At 44.4% G+C, this 25,357-nt stretch overlaps 2 protein-coding genes across 4 annotated transcripts in view; one reads left to right on the top strand and one right to left on the bottom strand.

Moving 5' to 3' along the window:
- LOC106585993 (protein RUFY3) overlaps nucleotides 1–19,091 on the bottom strand; it is an 87,243-nt gene extending 68,152 nt beyond the window's left edge. For 2 of the 3 annotated variants that reach the window (XM_082968759.1, XM_082968760.1), the window contains exon 1: nucleotides 18,625–19,091. In XM_082968759.1, coding sequence (XP_082824885.1) covers nucleotides 18,625–18,913 — 289 coding nt within the window. In that variant the 5' untranslated portion in view covers nucleotides 18,914–19,091. Of the gene's footprint in view, nucleotides 1–5,948; nucleotides 6,220–6,319; nucleotides 6,610–18,624 lie in introns of those variants that run through there. The other variant, XM_082968761.1, reaches the window with a different exon arrangement.
- Nucleotides 19,092–24,113: 5,022 nt separating this feature from the next.
- The window catches only part of LOC123730405 (mitogen-activated protein kinase 1), an 88,281-nt gene continuing 87,037 nt past the window's right edge, over nucleotides 24,114–25,357 (top strand). Inside the window, exon 1 of the mRNA XM_082968758.1 lies at nucleotides 24,114–24,643. Coding sequence (XP_082824884.1) covers nucleotides 24,498–24,643 — 146 coding nt within the window. The 5' untranslated portion in view covers nucleotides 24,114–24,497. The remainder of the gene's footprint in view (nucleotides 24,644–25,357) is intronic.

Here is a 25,357-nt window from a genome sequence, read left to right as displayed (position 1 = left end):
ACATTTCTACATTGTAGAATAATAGTGAAGACATCAAAACTATGAAATAACACATATGGAATCATGTAGTAACCAAAAAAAAGTGTTAAACAAATCAAAATATATTTGAGAAGAAAGTTTCTTCAAAGTAGCCACCCTTTGATGACAGCTTTGGAAAATATTACAAAAATAAAGATAATTGGATGAAAAACTGAAAAATGCACAAAATTTCTCGTGAATTTTCACCATAGAAATGTACCAAAAATAATTGACAGAAACTCATTACAAATGGAGTCATGCATAATTGACCAAAATATATATTTTGAAAGAGGAAGCAACATTTTCGGTCTCCTCCATTTTCACTAACTAAGGATTTCTTTCCTAATAATAATATAAAATTAACACATTTACTAGGTATTTTGTAGTCATGTTGCGCGAGTTGGAACTGCTGTTTTTCTGGATCAAACGCGCCAAAAAAAAGAGAACATTTTGGAGTTATAACGACGGCATTAATCGAACAAAAAGGACCATTTGTGATGTTTATGGGACATATCGGAGTGCCAACAGAATAAGTTATTTTTCTTTAACTAGATCAACGGGTTAGAAATCTAGGGGATAAAAACAAAAAGTGTGTCAATGTAGGCCGATGACTCAAGTTATCTGGATCCCTGCACAGTCTCATTGAAGATGTTAATCACTTTTCTAGCCTCTCTGGATTAAAACCCGAATTATGACAAGTAATATTACGTATTGGATCGTTAAAGGACACAGTGTTTCCATTACCTTGTAGTTTACCAATAAAATGGGTGGATGGTGAAATAGACATACTTGGTATTCACATCTCAAAAAAATTTGTAATGAACTTACCACTATCAATTTCAATAGAAAGTTTGCTTACATTTTTTTGGGGGATTCTGCCACCATGGAGAAGTAAATACTTGTCTATTTTTGTTTAACAACTATGGTGCTCGGCTCATTGCAGCCTGCAGTCGTCAGTTGAATTCCTCAGACACTTTGGTGCTGCTGGCTTCCAGGTTAAGCGGGCGTTAAGAAGCGCTGTTTCAAAGGACGCATGACTCGACCATCGTCTCCTGAGCCCGTTGCAGCAATGAGACAAGATCACAAAATTGGGTTGAAAAAGGGTTGAAAAAGGGTGTAATTCTTTTTTTTTTTTTTTATGAAATAAAATTCACTTCACTTAAAATGAACCTTACAAATAGCAATGTTGGGAGATTTGGAAAGCCATAGCCAGTCAATAAATAATATAATAATACTCGTAGGAAAGGTTATCTTTAGCTCACAAACTGTGGACACTATAGGATTAGACCGGTTCAAAACGTAAGTAAAACATGACAGAACAATATGGAAACCAAACGAGGGTGGTCTATGGTGATAGGTGGGATGGGCTGCCTATGTTCAGTAATGTATTATTGTTATGTGATTGCTGTAAATAAACAGTACCATGTGTGTAAAATGTATGTGTACACTACTGGTCAACAGTTTCAGAACACCGACTCATTCAAGGGTTTTTCTTTATTTTTTACTATTTTCTACATTGTAGAATAATAGTGAAGACATCAAAAACTATGGAATCATGTAGTAACCAAAAAAAGGTGATAACAAATCAAAATATATTTTTAATTATTCTAAGTAGCCACCATTGTTGCAGCTTTGCACACTCTTGACTCTCTCAACCAGCTTCATGAGGTAGTCACCCGGAATGCATTTCAATTAACAGGTGTGCCTTGTTAAAAGTTAATTTGTGGAAGTTCTTTCCATCTTGATGCGTTTGAGCCAATCAGTTGTGTTGTGACAAGGTAGGGTTGGTATACAGAAGATAGCCCTATTTGGTAAAAGACCAAGTCCATATTATGGCAAGAACAGCTCAAATAAGCAAAAAGAAATGACAGTCCATCATTACTTTAAGACATGAAGGTCAGTCAATCCGGAACATTTCAAGAACTTTGAAAGTTTCTTCAAGTGCAGTTGCTAAAACCATCAAGCGCAATGATGAAACTGGCTCTCATGAGGACAACCACAGGAAAGGAAGACCCAGAGTTACCTCTGCTGCAGAGGATAAGTTCATTAGAGTTACCAGCCTCAGAAATTGCAGCCCAAATAAATGCTTCACAATGCTTGACACATCTCCACATCAACTGTTCAGAGGAGACTGTGTGAATGAGGCCTTCATGGTCGAATTGCTGCAAAGAAACCACTACTAAAGGACACCAATAAGAAGAGACTTGCTTGGGCCAAGAAACACAAGCAATGGACATTAGACCAGTGGAAATTTGTCCTTTGGTCTGATGAGTCCAAATTGGAGATTTTTGATTCCAACCGCCGTGTCTTTGTGAGACGCAGAGTAGGTGAACGGATGATCTCCGCATGTGTGGTTCCCACCGTGAAGCATGGAGGAGGTGGCGTGATGGTGAGGGTGTGCTTTGCTGGTGACACTGTCTATGATTTATTTAGAATTCAAGGCACACTTAACCAGCATGGCTACCACACCATTCTGCAGCGATACGCCATCCCATCTGGTTTGTGCTTAGTGGGACTATCATTTGTTTTTCAACACGACAATGACCCAACACACCTCCAGGCTGTGTAAGGGCTATTTGACCAAGAAGGTGCTGCATCAGATGACCTGGCCTCCACAATCCCCTGACCTCAACCAAAGTGAGATGGTTTGGGATGAGTCAGACCGCAGAGTGAAGGAAAAGCAGCCAACAAGTGCTCAGCATATGTGGGAACTCCTTCAAGACTGTTGGAAAAGCATTCCAGGTGAAGCTCGTTGAGAGAATGCCAAGAGTGTGCAAAGCTGTCAAGGCTAAGGGTGGCTATTTGAAGAATCTCAAATATAAAATATATTTTGATTTGTTTAACACTTTTTTGGTTACTACATGATTCCATATGTGTCATTTCATTGTAGAATACTAGTAAACACATCATCTACATAGAAAATAGTAAAAAACATTTTTTACAAAAAAAACCCTTGAATGAGTAGGTGTGTCCAAACTTTTGACCAGTAGTCTAGCAGAAAACCTGTAAAAAACAAGAAAGATGTGTCTTCCGAAGGGTTAATACAGTTTTTTTTGTTCTTGTAAATTACTGTTGTGCTGCTTGTGGCACTCAACTTGAACATTTCTCTCACATAGAACGAAAAAGCTACACTGAACAAACAATATCAATGCAACAATTTCTAAGATACTACTGAGTTACAATTCATAAGGAAAATCTGTGAATTTAAATAAACAAATTAGGCTCTAAATCTATGGATTTCACATGACTGGGAATACAGATATGCATCTTTTGGTCACAGATATCTTAAAAAAAAAAAAAGTCAGGTGTTTGGATCAGAAAACCGGTCAGTATCTGGACCATTTGCCTCAGGGACATCTTCTCAGAGTTGATTGTGGTCTGTGGAATCCCAACGGATGTGCGAAGTTGCTGGATATTGGCGAGAACTGGAACATGCTGTCGTACACGTCGATCCAGAGCATCTCAAACAGTTGAAACCGGGATTTATCTGTGAACAGCACACCCATCCAGTGTGCCAATGGCCATCGAGGTGAGCATTTGCCCACTGAAGTCAGTTACGATGCTGAACTACAGTCAGGTCAAGACGACGAGCTTCCCTCGTACGGTTTCTGACAGTTTGTGCAGAAATTCTTCAGTTGTGCAAACCCACAGTTTCATCAGCTGTCCTGGTGGCTGGTCTCAGATGATCCCACAGTTTCATCAGCTGTCCTGGTGGCTGGTCTCAGATGATCCCACAGTTTCATCAGCTGTCCTGGTGGCTGGTCTCAGATGATCCCACAGTTTCATCAGCTGTCCTGGTGGCTGGTCTCAGATGATCCCACAGTTTCATCAGCTGTCCTGGTGGCTGGTCTCAGATGAACCCACAGTTTCATCAGCTGTCCGGGTGGCTGGTCTCAGACGAACCCAGTTTCATCAGCTGTCTGGGTGGCTGGTCTCAGATGAACCCAGAGTGTCATCAGCTGTCCTGGTGGCTGGTCTCAGATGAACCCACAGTTTCATCAGCTGTCCGGGTGGCTGGTCTCAGACGAACCCAGTTTCATCAGCTGTCTGGGTGGCTGGTCTCAGACGAACCCAGTTTCATCAGCTGTCTGGGTGGCTGGTCTCAGACGAACCCAGTTTCATCAGCTGTCCGGGTGGCTGGTCTCAGACGAACCCAGTTTCATCAGCTGTCTGGGTGGCTGGTCTCAGACGAACCCAGTTTCATCAGCTGTCTGGGTGGCTGGTCTCAGATGAACCCAGAGTGTCATCAGCTGTCCTGGTGGCTGGTCTCAGATGAACCCACAGTTTCATCAGCTGTCCGGGTGGCTGGTCTCAGACGAACCCAGTTTCATCAGCTGTCTGGGTGGCTGGTCTCAGACGAACCCAGTTTCATCAGCTGTCTGGGTGGCTGGTCTCAGACGAACCCAGTTTCATCAGCTGTCCGGGTGGCTGGTCTCAGACGAACCCAGTTTCATCAGCTGTCTGGGTGGCTGGTCTCAGATGAACCCAGTTTCATCAGCTGTCTGGGTGGAGGGTCTCAGATGAACCCAGTTTCATCAGCTGTCTGGGTGGAGGGTCTCAGATGAACCCAGTTTCATCAGCTGTCTGGGTGGAGGGTCTCAGATGAACCCAGTTTCATCAGCTGTCTGGGTGGCTGGTCTCAGATGAACCCAGTTTCATCAGCTGTCTGGGTGGAGGGTCTCAGATGAACCCAGTTTCATCAGCTGTCTGGGTGGAGGGTCTCAGATGAACCCAGTTTCATCAGCTGTCTGGGTGGCTGGTCTCAGACGAACCCAGTTTCATCAGCTGTCTGGGTGGCTGGTCTCAGATGAACCCAGTTTCATCAGCTGTCTGGGTGGCTGGTCTCAGATGAACCCAGTTTCATCAGCTGTCTGGGTGGAGGGTCTCAGATGAACCCAGTTTCATCAGCTGTCTGGGTGGCTGGTCTCAGATGAACCCAGTTTCATCAGCTGTCTGGGTGGCTGGTCTCAGATGAACCCGCAGGTGAAGAAACTGGATGTGGAGGTCCTGGGCTGGCTTGGTTACACATGGTCTGATTTGGACATCATTGTAAATAAGAATTTGTTCTTAACTGACTTGCCTAGTTAAAGAAAGATTAATTAAATAAACAGCTCTGGTGGACATTTCTGTCGTCATCGTGCCAATTGCACAGTCCCTCAAAACTTGAGACATCTGTGAAATTGTATTGTGTGACAAAACTTCACATTTTAGAGTGGCCTTTTATTGTCCCCAGCACAAGGTGCACCTGTGTCATGATCATGCTGTTTAATCAGCTTCTTGATATGCCACACCTGTCAGGTGGATGGATTATCTTGGCAAAAGGAGAAATATTCACTAACAGGGATGTAAACAAATTTGTGCACAAAATTTGAGAGAAATAAGCTTTTTGTGCAAATGGAACATTTCTGGGATATTTTATTTCAGCTCATGAAACTTTACATGTTACGTTTATATTTTTATTCAGTATAAAAGTTAATATTTCAACTATTCTATGGGTGTTGTCTGATTTATCTAGTCATTACTCCTTTTGTTTTGTAGAGGAGAGGTAGAACGTGGACTGTTCTAGCATCTTCGAAGTGTGCTGTGGCGTAGCGCCACAGCTAAACGCGGGTGTCTGCTCCGTTACTGTATGGAGGCAGGATGGAGAAAGGATATCCTGAGTGTCTACATCTCAGCCCTCCTCCCTGCAAGACACTCGTGTAATCATCAAGTTAAATCAGTGGGTTACCAAGCGCCGAGAACCAATGACGTAACTACATTACCTCAACATCCTCCTGAACTTCATCCACCCACCCTCCTAGACTAGGTCAGCCTCAACATCCTCCTGAACTTCATCCACCCACCCTCCTAGACTAGGTCAGCCTCAACATCCTCCTGAACTTCATCCACCCACCCTCCTAGACTAGGTCAGCCTCAGCCCCCATCTGTACCTTCGTGGGCCGGCTCTGGGTCTGGGGTGAGGGAGATGTCGTTGAGCTCCCTGAGACAGAGCCATTCTCCGTCCACCGACACGCGGAAGTTACACAGGTAGATGGTCTCCCGGGCCGCCTGCGTGATCTTGTCGGTGGTGGGAGTCGGGGCGTCGGTCTGGGCCGTCAGCTCTGCCATGATGACTCAGCGAATAGAGGTCTGAGAGACAAAACGGAAACGCCGCAGCTCTCTCCAGAAAGACGGGGCAACGCAAAGGCCAGTCTCTATGTGCTGAAAACAAAAAGGGAGAGAGAAAAGAGGAGGCCGGGTTTGTTATTCCTTCCCCTTCACGCTCTCCTCCCAAAACAGATGAGTAAGGAAAAAAAGCCACCATGTGTCTGTCTCAACAAAGGCTGCAGCCCTGCCCTCTCCTCTGTGCGTCTATGCAGCGCGGTGCGGTCTGGGTACTGGGATAACGACGCTCTCCTCTGATGGGCTCTGCCCTCTCCTCTGTGCGTCTATGCAGCGCGGTGCGGTCTGGGTACTGGGATAACGACGCTCTCCTCTGATGGGCTCTGCCCTCTCCTCTCGCTCGGCTAGCTCAGATAGAGTTGGCTGTGAGGAGGCAGTGAGTCGCTGCTCCTATGATAAACACCAAGATGGCGGTCTGATAATGAGCTTGCTGGGTAACAGATCACGTGACCAGATGGTGCATGCGTAAAAAAAAAAAAAAGCTTTGTTGCAGGGGGGCTTCATGTTTCTTCCTGGCATCAGCCAGATTTCCTGGTTGGGAAGGAATATTAATCAAAACACTGATCTGAGAACGACCAATCAACAGACGCTACAACTCCCCTGTATAAAAGCACATTAACTATTTGTTCAATTTAGCCTACAGAATCTAATGTTTTTAGGACAAGTATTGAAACGTCGGTATCTCTTGGTAATTCGTTAAGTGAAATAAATTGTTCCTAATGACTTACCTAGTTAAATAAAAATAACACATGCACTGTTGTAGACTGCAGGAAATGTACATTTCACACTGATGTAACTACTGAGTAATAATACTATAATAATAATAATGACAATAATGAACCCCGATCTGTGAGTCACAAAACAATTAGCCTGCTGAGCAAAAGTCTAGGCATTAAGCTCGTTTACAGCATTTCCAGTTCTTTATTATACCTCATAGTGCTGCCACACCATCCAGTTCTGTATTATACCTCATAGTGCTGCCACACCATCCAGTTCTGTATTATACCTCATAGTGCTGCCACACCATCCAGTTCTGTATTATACCTCATAGTGCTGCCACACCATCCAGTTCTTTATTATACCTCATAGTGCTGCCACACCATCCAGTTCTGTATTATACCTCATAGTACTGCCACACCATCCAGTTCTGTATTATACCTCATAGTGCTGCCACACCATCCAGTTCTGTATTATACCTCATAGTACTGCCACACCATCCAGTTCTGTATTATACCTCATAGTGCTGCCACACCATCCAGTTCTGTATTATACCTCATAGTGCTGCCACACCATCCAGTTCTTTATTATACCTCATAGTGCTGCCACACCATCCAGTTCTGTACTATACCTCATAGTACTGCCACACCATCCAGTTCTGTATTATACCTCATAGTACTGCCACACCATCCAGTTCTGTATTATACCTCATAGTGCTGCCACACCATCCAGTTCTGTATTATACCTCATAGTGCTGCCACACCATCCAGTTCTGTATTATACCTCATAGTGCTGCCACACCATCCAGTTCTGTATTATACCTCATAGTGCTGCCACACCATCCAGTTCTGTATTTTACCTCATAGTGCTGCCACACCATCCAGTTCTGTATTTTACCTCATAGTGCTGCCACACCATCCAGTTCTGTATTTTACCTCATAGTGCTGCCACACCATCCAGTTCTGTATTATACCTCATAGTGCTGCCACACCATCCAGTTCTGTATTATACCTCATAGTGCTGCCACACCATCCAGTTCTGTATTATACCTCATAGTGCTGCCACACCATCCAGTTCTGTATTATACCTCATAGTGCTGCCACACCATCCAGTTCTGTATTATACCTCATAGTGCTGCCACACCATCCAGTTCTGTATTTTACCTCATAGTGCTGCCACACCATCCAGTTCTGTATTATACCTCATAGTGCTGCCACACCATCCAGTTCTGTATTTTACCTCATAGTACTGCCACACCATTCAGTTCTGTATTATACCTCATAGTGCTGCCACACCATCCAGTTCTGTATTATACCTCATAGTACTGCCACACCATCCAGTTCTGTATTATACCTCATAGTGCTGCCACACCATCCAGTTCTGTATTATACCTCATAGTGCTGCCACACCATCCAGTTCTGTATTATACCTCATAGTGCTGCCACACCATCCAGTTCTGTATTATACCTCATAGTGCTGCCACACCATCCAGTTCTGTATTATACCTCATAGTGCTGCCACACCATTCAGTTCTGTATTATACCTCATAGTGCTGCCACACCATCCAGTTCTGTATTTTACCTCATACAAGGATGCAAACTGCTGAGGGACCAAAAATGTGACACTTTTTTGTTTGTTGTTGCACTGAAACAAGCAATAAATAAAATGCAGGTTAACTAATTAATCAACAGAATATGACCTCGATGATCAGTCTCTGTGTGTAAAATAAAAAGTGGTTAATGTGAACCTAAAACAGCTAAAAAAAATTAAAAATGTAAAGAAAGCAATCCAATGTTATTTGTTGCCTCGACTCCACTGCAAATGAGAAAGAACACACTAATATTGCGGTTAACTATGGCCTTGATAATAACACGCTGGTGACCACACTCTGAATTTACCCTGTGGCTCAGTTGGTAGAGCATGGTGTTTGCAACGCCAGGGTTGTGGGTTCGATTCCCACGGAGGGCCAGTACAAATTATTTTTTTTTTAAATGCATGAAATTAAATGTATGTTATGTATGCATTCACTACTGTAAATCGCTCTGGATAAGAGCGTCTGTTAAATGACTAAAATGTAAATGATGTATACCGGGGGAAAAACGTCGTAGAGTAGAAATAGAATGAAAGGCATTCTATTGTTTCTCTATTATAGTGGCCACTATAGACATTGATCAAGGGCACATGTGTGCAAAAATAACGTTCACTGAGTAACAAAAAAATATATAATCCCACCCTCACACACACGTTACTATCAAGTTCAACACAACAAAAACAATATCTCTGGGCTTCACTGCACATTATTTCATTGTACACTTTCTGCCTGTGGACATCTGCTCTACAACGTGCCAGCAGAGCATCATACCCTTTGTTGATCTCTTTCAGGCAGAGAGTACACCTGACTTACCGCTTTATATCCACTGTATTGAAGAAGTGAGACAGAGGGAAAGTGTGTGGTGTTCCTTTCACCTCTATAGTGGCATCCAGCTTTAGCCAGGCCCAGCTCCAGCTACACTTGTTTAACCTCTACCAGATCAGTGGGTCCCCCGCGGGAAGGTTGAGCTAACGTAGGCTAATGTGATTAGCATGAGGTTGTAAGTAACAAGAACATTTCCCAGGACATAGACATATCTGATATTGGCAGAAAGCTGACATTCTTGTTAATCTAACTGCACTGTACAATTTAAAGTAGCTATTACATTGAAATAATACTATGCTATTGTTTGAGGAGAGTGCACAGTTATGAACTTGAAAATGTATTAATAAACCAAATTAGGCACATTTGGGCAGTCTTGTTACAACATTTTGAACAGAAATGCAATGGTTCATTGGATCAGGGAAAGATTTTGCCCATCCACTGCTGCCATCTAGTGGCCAAAACTAAATTGCACCTGGGCTGTAATAATACATTATTATCTTCCATTTCAAAGATGGTACGGGGGAAAAAATACAAAAAAAGCAGGTTTTTTCTTTGTATTATCTTTTACCAGATCAAATGTGTTATATTCTCCTACATTAATTTCCACAAACTTCAAAGTGTTTCCTTTCAAATGGTATCAAGAATATGCATATCCTTGCTTCAGGGCCTGAGCTACAGGCAGTTTGATCTGGGTATGTCATTTCAGGGCCTGAGCTACAGGCAGTTTGATCTGGGTATGTCATTTCAGGGCCTGAGCTACAGGCAGTTTGATCTGGGTATGTCATTTCAGGGCCTGAGCTACAGGCAGTTTGATCTGAGTATGTCATTTCAGGGCCTGAGCTACAGGCAGTTTGATCTGGGTATGTCATTTCAGGGCCTGAGCTACAGGCAGTTTGATCTGGGTATGTCATTTCAGGGCCTGAGCTACAGGCAGTTTGATCTGGGTATGTCATTTCAGGGCCTGAGCTACAGGCAGTTTGATCTGGGTATGTCATTTCAGGGCCTGAGCTACAGGCAGTTTGATCTGGGTATGTCATTTCAGGGCCTGAGCTACAGGCAGTTTGATCTGGGTATGTCATTTCAGGGCCTGAGCTACAGGCAGTTTGATCTGGGTATGTCATTTCAGGGCCTGAGCTACAGGCAGTTTGATCTGGGTATGTCATTTCAGGGCCTGAGCTACAGGCAGTTTGATCTGGGTATGTCATTTCAGGGCCTGAGCTACAGGCAGTTTGATCTGGGTATGTCATTTCAGGGCCTGAGCTACAGGCAGTTTGATCTGGGTATGTCATTTCAGGGCCTGAGCTACAGGCAGTTTGATCTGGGTATGTCATTTCAGGGCCTGAGCTACAGGCAGTTTGATCTGGGTATGTCATTTCAGGGCCTGAGCTACAGGCAGTTTGATCTGGGTATGTCATTTCAGGGCCTGAGCTACAGGCAGTTTGATCTGGGTATGTCATTTCAGGGCCTGAGCTACAGGCAGTTTGATCTGGGTATGTCATTTCAGGGCCTGAGCTACAGGCAGTTTGATCTGGGTATGTCATTTCAGGGCCTGAGCTACAGGCAGTTTGATCTGGGTATGTCATTTCAGGGCCTGAGCTACAGGCAGTTTGATCTGGGTATGTCATTTCAGGGCCTGAGCTACAGGCAGTTTGATCTGGGTATGTCATTTCAGGGCCTGAGCTACAGGCAGTTTGATCTGGGTATGTCATTTCAGGGCCTGAGCTACAGGCAGTTTGATCTGGGTATGTCATTTCAGGGCCTGAGCTACAGGCAGTTTGATCTGGGTATGTCATTTCAGGGCCTGAGCTACAGGCAGTTTGATCTGGGTATGTCATTTCAGGGCCTGAGCTACAGGCAGTTTGATCTGGGTATGTCATTTCAGGGCCTGAGCTACAGGCAGTTTGATCTGGGTATGTCATTTCAGGGCCTGAGCTACAGGCAGTTTGATCTGGGTATGTCATTTCAGGGCCTGAGCTACAGGCAGTTAGATCTGGGTATGTCATTTCAGGGCCTGAGCTACAGGCAGTTAGATCTGGGTATGTCATTTCAGGGCCTGAGCTACAGGCAGTTAGATCTGGGTATGTCATTTCAGGGCCTGAGCTACAGGCAGTTAGATCTGGGTATGTCATTTCAGGGCCTGAGCTACAGGCAGTTAGTCGGGATGCTCGGCCGGCTACGGCGTGTCGGGATGTCTCAGGGCCTGAGCTACAGGCAGTTATGATCTGGGTATGTCATTTCAGGGCCTGAGCTACAGGCAGTTTGATCTGGGTATGTCATTTCAGGGCCTGAGCTACAGGCAGTTTGATCTGGGTATGTCATTTCAGGGCCTGAGCTACAGGCAGTTTGATCTGGGTATGTCATTTCAGGGCCTGAGCTACAGGCAGTTTGATCTGGGTATGTCATTTCAGGGCCTGAGCTACAGGCAGTTAGATCTGGGTATGTCATTTCAGGGCCTGAGCTACAGGCAGTTAGATCTGGGTATGTCATTTCAGGGCCTGAGCTACAGGCAGTTAGATCTGGGTATGTCATTTCAGGGCCTGAGCTACAGGCAGTTAGATCTGGGTATGTCATTTCAGGGCCTGAGCTACAGGCAGTTAGATCTGGGTATGTCATTTCAGGGCCTGAGCTACAGGCAGTTAGATCTGGGTATGTCATTTCAGGGCCTGAGCTACAGGCAGTTAGATCTGGGTATGTCATTTCAGGGCCTGAGCTACAGGCAGTTAGATCTGGGTATGTCATTTCAGGGCCTGAGCTACAGGCAGTTAGATCTGGGTATGTCATTTCAGGGCCTGAGCTACAGGCAGTTAGATCTGGGTATGTCATTTCAGGGCCTGAGCTACAGGCAGTTAGATCTGGGTATGTCATTTCAGGGCCTGAGCTACAGGCAGTTAGATCTGGGTATGTCATTTCAGGGCCTGAGCTACAGGCAGTTAGATCTGGGTATGTCATTTCAGGGCCTGAGCTACAGGCAGTTTGATCTGGGTATGTCATTTCAGGGCCTGAGCTACAGGCAGTTAGATCTGGGTATGTCATTTCAGGGCCTGAGCTACAGGCAGTTTGATCTGGGTATGTCATTTCAGGGCCTGAGCTACAGGCAGTTAGATCTGGGTATGTCATTTCAGGGCCTGAGCTACAGGCAGTTTGATCTGGGTATGTCATTTCAGGGCCTGAGCTACAGGCAGTTAGATCTGGGTATGTCATTTCAGGGCCTGAGCTACAGGCAGTTAGATCTGGGTATGTCATTTCAGGGCCTGAGCTACAGGCAGTTAGATCTGGGTATGTCATTTCAGGGCCTGAGCTACAGGCAGTTTGATCTGGGTATGTCATTTCAGGGCCTGAGCTACAGGCAGTTTGATCTGGGTATGTCATTTCAGGGCCTGAGCTACAGGCAGTTTGATCTGGGTATGTCATTTCAGGGCCTGAGCTACAGGCAGTTTGATCTGGGTATGTCATTTCAGGGCCTGAGCTACAGGCAGTTAGATCTGGGTATGTCATTTCAGGGCCTGAGCTACAGGCAGTTTGATCTGGGTATGTCATTTCAGGGCCTGAGCTACAGGCAGTTTGATCTGGGTATGTCATTTCAGGGCCTGAGCTACAGGCAGTTAGATCTGGGTATGTCATTTCAGGGCCTGAGCTACAGGCAGTTTGATCTGGGTATGTCATTTCAGGGCCTGAGCTACAGGCAGTTTGATCTGGGTATGTCATTTCAGGGCCTGAGCTACAGGCAGTTTGATCTGGGTATGTCATTTCAGGGCCTGAGCTACAGGCAGTTTGATCTGGGTATGTCATTTCAGGGCCTGAGCTACAGGCAGTTAGATCTGGGTATGTCATTTCAGGGCCTGAGCTACAGGCAGTTTGATCTGGGTATGTCATTTCAGGGCCTGAGCTACAGGCAGTTTGATCTGGGTATGTCATTTCAGGGCCTGAGCTACAGGCAGTTAGATCTGGGTATGTCATTTCAGGGCCTGAGCTACAGGCAGTTAGATCTGGGTATGTCATTTCAGGGCCTGAGCTACAGGCAGTTAGATCTGGGTATGTCATTTCAGGGCCTGAGCTACAGGCAGTTAGATCTGGGTATGTCATTTCAGGGCCTGAGCTACAGGCAGTTTGATCTGGGTATGTCATTTCAGGGCCTGAGCTACAGGCAGTTAGATCTGGGTATGTCATTTCAGGGCCTGAGCTACAGGCAGTTAGATCTGGGTATGTCATTTCAGGGCCTGAGCTACAGGCAGTTAGATCTGGGTATGTCATTTCAGGGCCTGAGCTACAGGCAGTTAGATCTGGGTATGTCATTTCAGGAGAACATTGAAAAAAAAAGGGATCCTTAAGAGGGTTTTAAACAAGCAACGCCTCATTTTCACCTAATTCTCTCATTCTGAAAATTAACCACATACCGTAGAGGGGAGAATAAAATTGTTCACAGATAGAGGTTAGTTCGTGAGCAAAGTATAACTCGTTAACATTTCAAACAGATTGCCAGCGTGCAGTAAGCAACTAAAGCGTTATAACTTGAGGAACGGCAAGGAGTCGTATAACGTTACCAGTTAATACTATAGCGAATTGGTTAGATTACTAACGTTAGCTCATCTGACTTTATTAGCAAGCTAATTTTCACACCATAAAGTCATTTATTTCATCAGATGAAATTGGCTAATGTGGCTCAACATTTCCCTGGCTAGCTAACGTTGAATTCGATCCAGCTAGCAAGATAGTAAACAATGCTAACAATACTTGGTCCACCACACGTTCTCCCTCACCTCAAACTTTAACTAAACAGAAGTTCAGTTAAAAAAATATATGAAATGTCCGTTCGGAAACTATTCAGACCCCTTGACTTTTTTTCCACATCGTCACAGCCTTATTCTAAAATTGATAAAATGTTTTTTCCCCCGATCCGATACCCCATAATGACAAAGCAAAAACAGGTTTTTAGAAATGTTTGCTAATTTCTCAAATTAAAAAAACATAAATATGACATTTATATAAGTATTCAGACCCTTTTTACTCAGTACTTTTTACTCCCCAGCGATTACACTCCGAGCATCAGAACTGTAAGACTAATAATAAAATATTGAATGCATTAACAGAAATTACAGTAACAAACATTGTAGATGAGAAATAATGAGAATGGGAAATAACTGTAACTGTACTACTGGTGTGCAATCCCCACGGCCTCGGCAATGGATGAGTCCACCGAGACGGGCCTCGGCAATGGATGAGTCCACCGAGACGGGCCTCGGCATTGGATGAGTCCACCGAGACGGGCCTCGGCATTGGATGAGTCCGCCGAGACGGGCCTCGGCATTGGATGAGTCCGCCGAGACGGGCCTCGGCATTGGATGAGTCCGCCGAGACGGGCCTCGGCATTGGATGAGTCCGCCGAGACGGGCCTCGGCATTGGATGAGTCCGCCGAGACGGGCCTCGGCATTGGATGAGTCCGCCGAGACGGGCCTCGGCATTGGATGAGTCCACCGAGACAGGCGTCAATCAAGACACGTGCCATACATTATTTTTTATTGTCAAGCAGTTGTAAAAAAAAAAAAAAAAATACTCAGGTCGGCCAACAGCCTATGAACCAAACAATCGACAAGTCGGCTAAATGGGGTCGGCCCTAAACAATTCCCTCATTCAATGAATGATTAAATGGCTACGGTGAGCGAGGTAGCTAACTAAGATGTTCATCTATTTTGTAAGGTTAAAATATTCAGTGTTCAGGGGAGATCTTGACAGCAAAGGAGTTATTTGTCAATTAGGCTATTGAACATGCCTACCACACCGCTCGTGTTACGAGCGCTAACGTTGCAAAATAAATGTACACAAACTCAGCAAAAAAAAATTAACGGCCCATTTTCAAGACCCTGTCTTTCAAAGATAACTCGTAAAAATCCAAATAACTTCACAGATCTTCATTGTAAAGGGTTTAAACACTGTTTCCCATGCTTGTTCAATGAACCATTGACAATTAATGAACATGCACCTGTGGAACGGTCATTAAGACAGGCAATTAAGGGCACAGTTATGAAAACTTAGGACACTAAAGAGGCCTTTCTACTGACTCTGAAAAACACAAAGAAAGATGCCCAGGGTCCCTGCTCATCTGTGTGAACATGCCTTAGGCATGCTGCAAGGAGGCATGAGGACTGCAGATGTGGCCAGGGCAATAAATTGCAATGTCCGTACTGTGAGACGCCTAAGACAGCGCTACAGGGAGACAGGACGGACAGCTGATCATCCTCGCAGTGGCAGACCACGTGTAACAACACCTGCACAGGAGCAGTACATCCAAACATCACACCTGTGGGACAGGTACAGGATGGCAACAACAACTGCCCGAGTTACACCAGGAACGCACAATCCCTCCATCAGTGCTCAGGACTGGCAAAAAGTGCTCTTCACTGGCGAGTCGCGGTTTTATGTCACCAGAGGTGATGGTCGGATTTGCATTTATCGTCGAAGGAATGAGCGTTACACAGAGGCCTGTACTCTGGAGCGGGATCGATTTGGAGGTGGAGGGTCCGTCATGGTCTGGGGCGGTGTGTCACAGCATCATCGGACTGAGCTTGTTGTCATTGCAGGCAATCTCAACGCTGTGCGTTACAGGGAAGACATCCTCCTCCCTCATGTGGTACCCTTCCTGCAGGCTCATCCTGACATGACCCTCCAGCATGACAATGCCACCAGCCATACTGCTCGTTCTGTGCGTGATTTCCTGCAAGACCGGAATGTCAGTGTTCTGCCATGGCCAGCGAAGAGCCCGGATCTCAATCCCATTGAGCATGTTTGGGACCTGCTGGATCGGAGGGTGAGGGCTAGGGCCATTCCCCCCAGAAATGTCCGGGAACTTGCAGGTGCCTTGGTGGAAGAGTGGAGTAACATCTCACAGCAAGAACTGGCAAATCTGGTGCAGTCCATGAGGAGGAGATGCACTGCAGTACTTAATGCAGCTGGTGGCCACACCAGATACTGACCCCCCCCTTTGTTCAGGGACACATTATTCCATTTCTGTTAGTCACATGTCTGTGGAACTTGTTCAGTTTATGTCTCAGTTGTTGAATCTTATGTTCATACAAATATTTACACATGTTCAGTTTGCTGAAAATAAACGCAGTTGACAGTGAGAGGACGTTTCTTTTTTTTGCTGAGTTTACATGTTATTCAATAATTTCATCCAAACTGCTCAAGAGCGTCTGCGTGGCCAGGCGCTAAAATACATAATTTTTGACGCGCGGCAAGTCCCGCGTCTTCCGTCTCATTGGTTTTAAGGAGAATATACCCACATGGGTGATTGAAAGATGAACTGAGGGCCACACTCCAGTCCAGTTGGTGATGTACCTCAACGTTGGTTGTCAAACGCCATTTAAAGTCCAAGACGAAGACTAAAGGAGGAGAGATTACTAGAAGAAGAAAAAAAAACTTTAATGTGTTGATTAATTGTCAGAGTAGAGGACCTTGTGCATTTCAGGTAAAATAACAACCCAATGTTTACATCCCAAGACAAATTAGCTAGCAACAGCAAGCTAGCCCAGCTAAATTGACATGAATGTTTAATGCTTTTCGACTTGTCCCCAAATGAATATAGATGGTTCAGAGTTAGTTTTGATATTTCAACCTCCATGTCCTGATCGTGTGTGGTGCGGGTGGACAAAATCAACACGCGAGCGATGGCACACCCGGTCTGGTCAGCATGTTGGAATATTTTTTAAGACATAGGACTTGACAATGACATTAATGCATGCTAATGGTTAAATTGCGAGAACCATTCAAAACATTGTAGTTTGGCTGATTATCGAGTTAGTCTGTTGTATATCATTTGACCTGCTGCGCAAATGTCCCTCTGTTCTCTGGCAACAGCCCATTGGCACACACACGCTGGTGAACCACACACCATGACTTCTGAGGGATTCTCATTAATTACCAAAAATGTGCTATAACTCACTAGCAATTATTTGCTAAACATTTGCAAACGTGGCCCGCTTTGATCTGAAAAACGCCTCTGAGGCTGAACTGTAAATCTGATCAGCCATTCAGTAATGGAGGTCACCTAGTCTGTAAATGTGATCCATAACATGTATTGTTCCTTTACATTATACACATCAGGTATGCAAACAACCAGCATAAACAACAGGCTAACTAACAGGACTACCAAGCTAACCAGCTACATCACAACACCAACTACTGAATTAGCTGACCGGAGGTGTTCATCTGACTCCTGGTAACCTGTATAGCTGACCAGGAGGTGTTCATCTGACTCCTGGTAACCTGTATTAGCTGACCAGGAGGTGTTCATCTGACTCCTGGTAACCTGTATTAGCTGACCAGGAGGTGTTCATCTGACTCCTGGTAACCTAGCCATCTATAGTACCATGTTACCACCTGTATTAGCTGACCAGGAGGTGTTCATCTGACTCCTGGTAACCTGTATTAGCTGACCAGGAGGTGTTCATCTGACTCCTGGTAACCTAGCCATCTATAGTACCATGTTACCACCTGTATTAGCTGACCAGGAGGTGTTCATCTGACTCCTGGTAACCTGTATTAGCTGACCAGGAGGTGTTCATCTGACTCCTGGTAACCTAGCCATCTATAGTACCATGTTACCACCTGTATTAGCTGACCAGGAGGTGTTCATCTGACTCCTGGTAACCTGTATTAGCTGACCAGGAGGTGTTCATCTGACTCCTGGTAACCTGTATTAGCTGACCAGGAGGTGTTCATCTGACTCCTGGTAACCTAGCCATCTATAGTACCATGTTACCTGTATTAGCTGACCAGGAGGTGTTCATCTGACTCCTGGTAACCTGTATTAGCTGACCAGGAGGTGTTCATCTGACTCCTGGTAACCTAGCCATCTATAGTACCATGTTACCTGTATTAGCTGACCAGGAGGTGTTCATCTGACTCCTGGTAACCTGTATTAGCTGACCAGGAGGTGTTCATCTGACTCCTGGTAACCTAGCCATCTATAGTATCATGTTACCCCTGTATTAGCTGACCAGGAGGTGTTCATCTGACTCCTGGTAACCTGTATTAGCTGACCAGGAGGTGTTCATCTGACTCCTGGTAACCTAGCCATCTATAGTACCATGTTACCACCTGTATTAGCTGACCAGGAGGTGTTCATCTGACTCCTGGTAACCTAGCCATCTATAGTACCATGTTACCTGTGACAGAATTGCAGCAAATCGTTTAATTATCTAGGTTACCTAGATATACCACACAGTTTAACATTAGCCAACTAGCTAAAGTCTTGCTTTGCTGGTCAACTAGCTAACTAGTTACCCAAATTATTACATAGATTTTTTTAACTCACTTTTCGTTTTGTTGGACAACCTTTCGATATTGAACTCATATTGAACAGGAGATGACAGTTCAGTCTTTGAAAATCCAATGTTGGCTGAACTGAGCGCCTCTTTAAAATAAATGACCGAGGTCGGAGAGAGAGACTCGTCCGGTGTACCAGCAACATGTCCGTTTTCAGCTTCAACATGTAGTCTGTCAGAGGCCCCCGTGGAGACCAAACTTTGTGAAAGTTGTGGATCCAGAAAAGGGAACGATGATATCGAGAAGCTCCCCTCCGCCATCTTCACATCAAAACTCATATGTCTCGTTTCCAAAAAGCAGTGCAAAAGCAATTTTGTAGCGCAGGACGGAAATACACTTCGTTCGTTCACTTCTTTCTTATACACGAAAGATTTGAATAGATCATTTATTTTGTTGATAATGTTGCAGTCTGCTCTGCATATAATCCGTGACTGGCGAACTTCAGAGAATCGCAGTGCAGGCTATGACGTAAACTAAACGTGACGTATCACTGTCATTTAAGAAACCTTCTCATTGTCAAAACATTTTACACCAATGAAATGCATTAAAACATCAACTTTATTCGGGGTTATATGTGTTTATGGAATAAAATAAAACACTTTAAAAAAAAGGAGGCCTGTATAATGCAGAGAATATATATATATATATATTTTACATATAGGAACAGATCAGAGTACACAGTAGGTAGGATACTTATTTCCGTAATAACATGACTTATATTATATAATTCAATTAAAACCTGCCGTTATTCATCTTAACGTTTCAATCCAATAACATTTGATGCAGCTGAGATAGTTTTTCATAGTTTGATATTTTAGCGCCCTCTGCCGACAAGCAGCGCGCTACAGGCCCTCATGGTTGCTTTGACGCCATTGGTCTACACGGGCAGCCCAATTCTGAGAGTTTTTTCGCTAATTGGTCTTTTAAACAATCAGATCAGCTTTGAAAAAAAAAAGCGCTGCTGTGAAAAGATCTGATGTGATTGGTCGAAAGACATCAGAATTGGGCTGCCTGTGTAAATGAGTCCCAAGGTCTCCTCTATAGGGGAGAATCTCAATTAGTTTTGCTCGACTCCTCACGTCCTCCTCCGTTGTGGAAACAAATGTGCTTGTATGAAATGAGCCTCTCATTAGCTAAATGACGTTTACATGGGTGGAATTCGCCTACTAACGAATTGACACTCTTCACCCATTCGACCAGTTTCCTGACTTATGGGGCGAACAGAAGACAATCAACAAACGGACACGCACTCAAGACATCACTCACAGGAAGGCCAAGAAGATCATCAAGGACCTCAGCCACCCCGAGCCACGGCCTGTTCACCCCTCTACCATCTAGAAGATCATCAAGGACCTCAGCCACCCCGAGCCACGGCCTGTTCACCCCTCTACCATCTAGAAGATCATCAAGGACCTCAGCCACCCCGAGCCACGGCCTGTTCACCCCTCTACCATCTAGAAGATCATCAAGGACCTCAGCCCCCCCGAGCCACGGCCTGTTCACCCCTCTACCATCTAGAAGATCATCAAGGACCTCAGCCCCCCGAGCCACGGCCTGTTCACCCCTCTACCATCTAGAAGATCATCAAGGACCTCAGCCACCCCGAGCCACGGCCTGTTCTCCCCTCTACCATCTAGAAGATCATCAAGGACCTCAGCCCCCCGAGCCACGGCCTGTTCACCCTGCTACCATCTAGAAGATCATCAAGGACCTCAGCCACCCCGAGCCACGGCCTGTTCACCCCGCTACCATCTAGAAGACCCTCAAGGACCTCAGCCCCCCGAGCCACGGCCTGTTCACCCCTCTACCATCTAGAAGATCATCAAGGACCTCAGCCACCTGGGCCACGGCCTGTTCACCCTGCTACCATCTAGAAGATCATCAAGGACCTCAGCCACCTGGGCCACGGCCTGTTCACCCCGCTACCATCTAGAAGATCATCAAGGACCTCAGCTACCCCGAGCCACGGCCTGTTCTCCCAGTACCATCAGAAGGCAGAGGCAGTACAGGTGAATCGAAGCTGGGACCGAGAGGCTGAAAAATAGCTTCTATCTCCAGGCCTTCAGAATGTTAAATAGTCACCACTATCCAGCCTCCGCCCAGCACCCTGCCCTGAACTTCAGTCAGTCACTAGCCGGCTACCACCCAGAACTCTACCCTGCACCTTAGAGACTGCTGACCTATATACATAGTCATTAAACACTGGTCACTTTAATAATGTTTACATACTGCTTTACCCACTTCATATGTATATACTGTATTCTATATAACTACTGCTGTCCACTTCATATGTATATACTGTATTCTAGTCCTGGTTCATCCCATATAACTACTGCTGTCCACTTCATATGTATATACTGTATTCTAGTCCTGGTTCATCCCATATAACTACTGCTGTCTACTTCATATGTATATACTGTATTCTAGTCCTGGTTCATCCCATATAACTACTGCTGTCTACTTCATATGTATATACTGTATTCTAGTCCTGGTTCATCCCATATAACTACTGCTGTCTACTTCATATGTATATACTGTATTCTAGTCCTGGTTCATCCCATATAACTACTGCTGTCTACTTCATATGTATATACTGTATTCTAGTCCTGGTTCATCCCATATAACTACTGCTGTCTACTTCATATGTATATACTGTATTCTAGTCCTGGTTCATCCCATATAACTACTGCTGTCTACTTCATATGTATATACTGTATTCTAGTCCTGGTTCATCACATATAACTACTGCTGTCTACTTCATATGTATATACTGTATTCTAGTCCTGGTTCATCACATATAACTACTGCTGTCTACTTCATATGTATATACTGTATTCTAGTCCTGGTTCATCCCATATAACTACTGCTGTCCACTTCATATGTATATACTGTATTCTAGTCCTGGTTCATCCCATATAACTACTGCTGTCTACTTCATATGTATATACTGTATTCTAGTCCTGGTTCATCCCATATAACTACTGCTGTCCACTTCATATGTATATACTGTATTCTAGTCCTGGTTCATCCCATATAACTACTGCTGTCCACTTCATATGTATATACTGTATTCTATATAACTACTGCTGTCTACTTCATATGTATATACTGTATTCTAGTCCTGGTTCATCCCATATAACTACTGTTGTCCACTTCATATGTATATACTGTATTCTATATAACTACTGCTGTCTACTTCATATGTATATACTGTATTCTAGTCCTGGTTCATCCCATATAACTACTGCTGTCTACTTCATATGTATATACTGTATTCTAGTCCTGGTTCATCCCATATAACTACTGCTGTCCACTTCATATGTATATACTGTATTCTAGTCCTGGTTCATCCCATATAACTACTGCTGTCCACTTCATATGTATATACTGTATTCTAGTCCTGGTTCATCCCATATAACTACTGCTGTACACACCTTCCTATATAATCTACTGTCTATACTGTCTATACACACCATCCTATATACAGTTGAAGTCTGAAGTTTACATACACTTAGGTTGGAGTCATTAAAACTCGTTTTTCAACCACTCCACAAATGTCTTGTTAACAAACTATAGTTTTGGCAAGTCGGTTAGGACATCTACTTTGTGCATGACACAAGTAATTTTAACAACAATTGTTTCCAGACAGATTATTTCACTTATAATTCACTGTATCACAATTCCAGTGGATCAGAAGTTTCCATACACTAAGTTGACTGTGCCTTTAATCAGCGGGAAAATTCCAGAAAATGATGTCATGGCTTTAGAAGCTTCTGATAGGCTAATTGACATCATTTGAGTCAATTGGAGGTGTACCTGTGGATGTATTTCAAGGCCTACCTTCAAACTCAGTGCCTCTTTACTTGACATCATGGGAAAATCAAAAGAAATCAGCCAAGACCTGAGAAAAAAAAATGTAGACCTCCACAAGTCTGGTTCATCCTTGGGAGCAATTTCCAAACGCCTGAAGGTACCACGTTCATCTGTACAAACAATAGTACGCAAGTATAAACACCATGGGACCACACAGCCGTCATACCGCTCAGGAAGGAGACGCGTTCTGTCTCCTAGAGATGAAGGTACTTTGGTGTGAAAAGTGCAAATCAATCCCAGAACAACAGCAAAGGACCTTGTGAAGATGCTGGAGGAAACGGGTACAAAAGTATCTATATCCACAGTAAAACGAGTCCTATATCGACATAACCTGAAAGGCCGCTCAGCAAGGAAGAAGCCACTGCTCCAAAACCGCCATAAAAAAGCCAGACTACAGTTTGCAACTGCACATGGGGACAAAGATCGTACATTTTGGAGAAATGTCCTCTGGTCTGATGAAACAAAAATAGAACTGTTTGGCCATAATGACCATCGCAAAACCAACCACTACCTGTGACTTTGACCACATTCATTCTTCTACCTGTATGTTTGTTTTCCAATGTAGTCGCAGACAGAACAAAATGCACGCAGCACAAAATGCACGCTGCTCAAAATGCACGCTGCACAAAATGCACGCTGCTCAAAATGCACGCTGCACAAAATGCACGCTGCACAAAATGCACGCTGCTCAAAATGCACGCTGCTCAAAATGCACGCTGCACAAAATACACGCTGCACAAAATGCACATTTTCTCTGTGACCACTATACTGGTGGACAACCATAGACCCTTCCTAGGTCATAGATACTGGTAGACAACCATAGACCCTTCCTAGGTCATAGATACTGGTAGACAACCATAGACCCTTCCTAGGTCATAGATACTGGTAGACAACCATAGACCCTTCCTAGGTCCTAGACAGTGGTAGATCTGAGAGTATAGTAAGCACTATGGCAGAACTTCCACCTTGTATATTTGAAGGTAAGGTGGGGGTGCTCCCTCTGCTGTTTCCTGAAGTCCATGATCAGCTCCTTTGTTTTGTTGACGTTGAGTGAGAGGTTATTTTCCTGGCACCGCACTCCAGGAACTGCCAACTGCCTCAACCTGAAGATTGGAGATTAACCCCTCATAATGATTCAGTAATCTCAGATTATCATCATGATAATCCACAATAATACATACTCAGATTATCATCATGATAATCCACAATAATACATACTCATTATGGACAAGTGGTTGTAGGCAAATCATGTCCATCTATAATTTGCAGTCATTCAAAAAAGATGGACCTGCATGTAAGAATATCTGATATTATCCTAAAGGGTTGTGCCTAGTAACCTTCATCCTCATGGGCCTAATCTGAAGACAAAGGTAATTTATGTTATAATGAGTTTGATTTATCCATGTGATGTTGAAGATATTCTCACAGCCAGGTTGTCAATCTTGTCTTGCCTCCTTGATCACATGACGCACTCCGTTATTTCCTGCAGCAGCAGCCGAGCGAGCTCTGGCTCGGCTCAGCTCTGTGTATTCATTACGTCTTGCAACGGAAACCGTTTACCGTGTAAGAAGCAAACAGAGCAAACGGAAGGAAACGGGGAGGGGCTTACCTGAATTTGTCAAATAGAAGCTCTCGTTTTCGTTGCAAAACGTTTTACGTTGGGAGGAAACGCTTCCTGTTGCAAAAAAAGGTTTTGCAACAGACCAAACATTTCGCAACAGAACCGGCGTAATGAATACACCCATGCTCTCGCTGTAGCTACCAATTGCAGTCAGTGGATTCAGCCTTTGTACACGTTGAAAGCGCCGAGGAGAGGACGAATTACTTTTCTTACTTATCTTTCGCCATTACTGAGGACTTCATCAAGTCTCACTGTGTTTGTATAACGTTATTACAGCGGTGACTTTTCGGATTTTTTTCTCCTTTTCTTTCTGGCTGTGAAGAACGTGTAAAAAAAAAACCAACAAAAAAATCCAGCTAGTTTTCACAATGGCGACAGCAGCAGTATCTGCCAGTGTTGGCAGCGGCCCCAACCCCGGATCCGGCGCCGAGTTAGTCCGAGGACAGGCCTTCGATGTCGGCCCTCGCTACCACAATCTCTCCTATATTGGCGAGGGCGCCTATGGAATGGTGTGGTAAGAAATATTTCCCCCCCCCTAGCTGCCCATAACGGCAGACATGTTACTTAGTAGACAGGCTAGAGGTATCCGCAGTACTGCTACACTGTAACATGGGATGTCGGTTTCTGATCCACTAGGTGTTGGGTTGATATTATTTAGGTCAACTCAAAACACCGATATATGTCATTAACTGGGTTTAATCAGGATTACAGCGCATGTGATACATGTTTTGATTTTAAGTTATGTCATCCAATTTTTATATCAATATAACCTATTTTTGACTCGACAATTAATGTATCTTTAATTTGATAAACTTTTCATTAAACCTACATGTCGGTGATACGGATACTAGCGACCTGCCTCTTAAGAAGATAATTACTCAACGCCTGTATGCTTTTTTTAAAACCTAATTTCAAATGTCCTAACCTGTCAGTAGGCCTTCAACTAGTCATAAAGAAAAGACTAAACATCGTTTCAGAGTTACTGGGGAGCTGGTTTCGGTAAAACACATGCAACTGCAGAAGTCACAGTCGTGCACGTTATCTTGACATCGCTTGCAGATAGATTAGGGTGCTGATGGGAGAGAGCGTTTGTGTAGGGCCAGTCTGAGAGCCAGTGTGAGGGCCAGTGTGAGAGCCAGTGTGAGAGCCAGTGTGAGGGCCAGTGTGAGGGCCAGTGTGAGAGCCAGTGTGAGGGCCAGTGTGAGAGCCAGTGTGAGAGCCAGTGTGA

Source organism: Salmo salar, chromosome 24 (assembly GCF_965601325.2).
Source record: "Salmo salar chromosome 24, fSalSal1, whole genome shotgun sequence".
Lineage (NCBI taxonomy): Eukaryota > Metazoa > Chordata > Actinopteri > Salmoniformes > Salmonidae > Salmo > Salmo salar.
The sequence above is the reverse complement of the archived record's forward strand: the minus strand, read 5'-3'. Positions and strand labels throughout refer to the sequence as shown.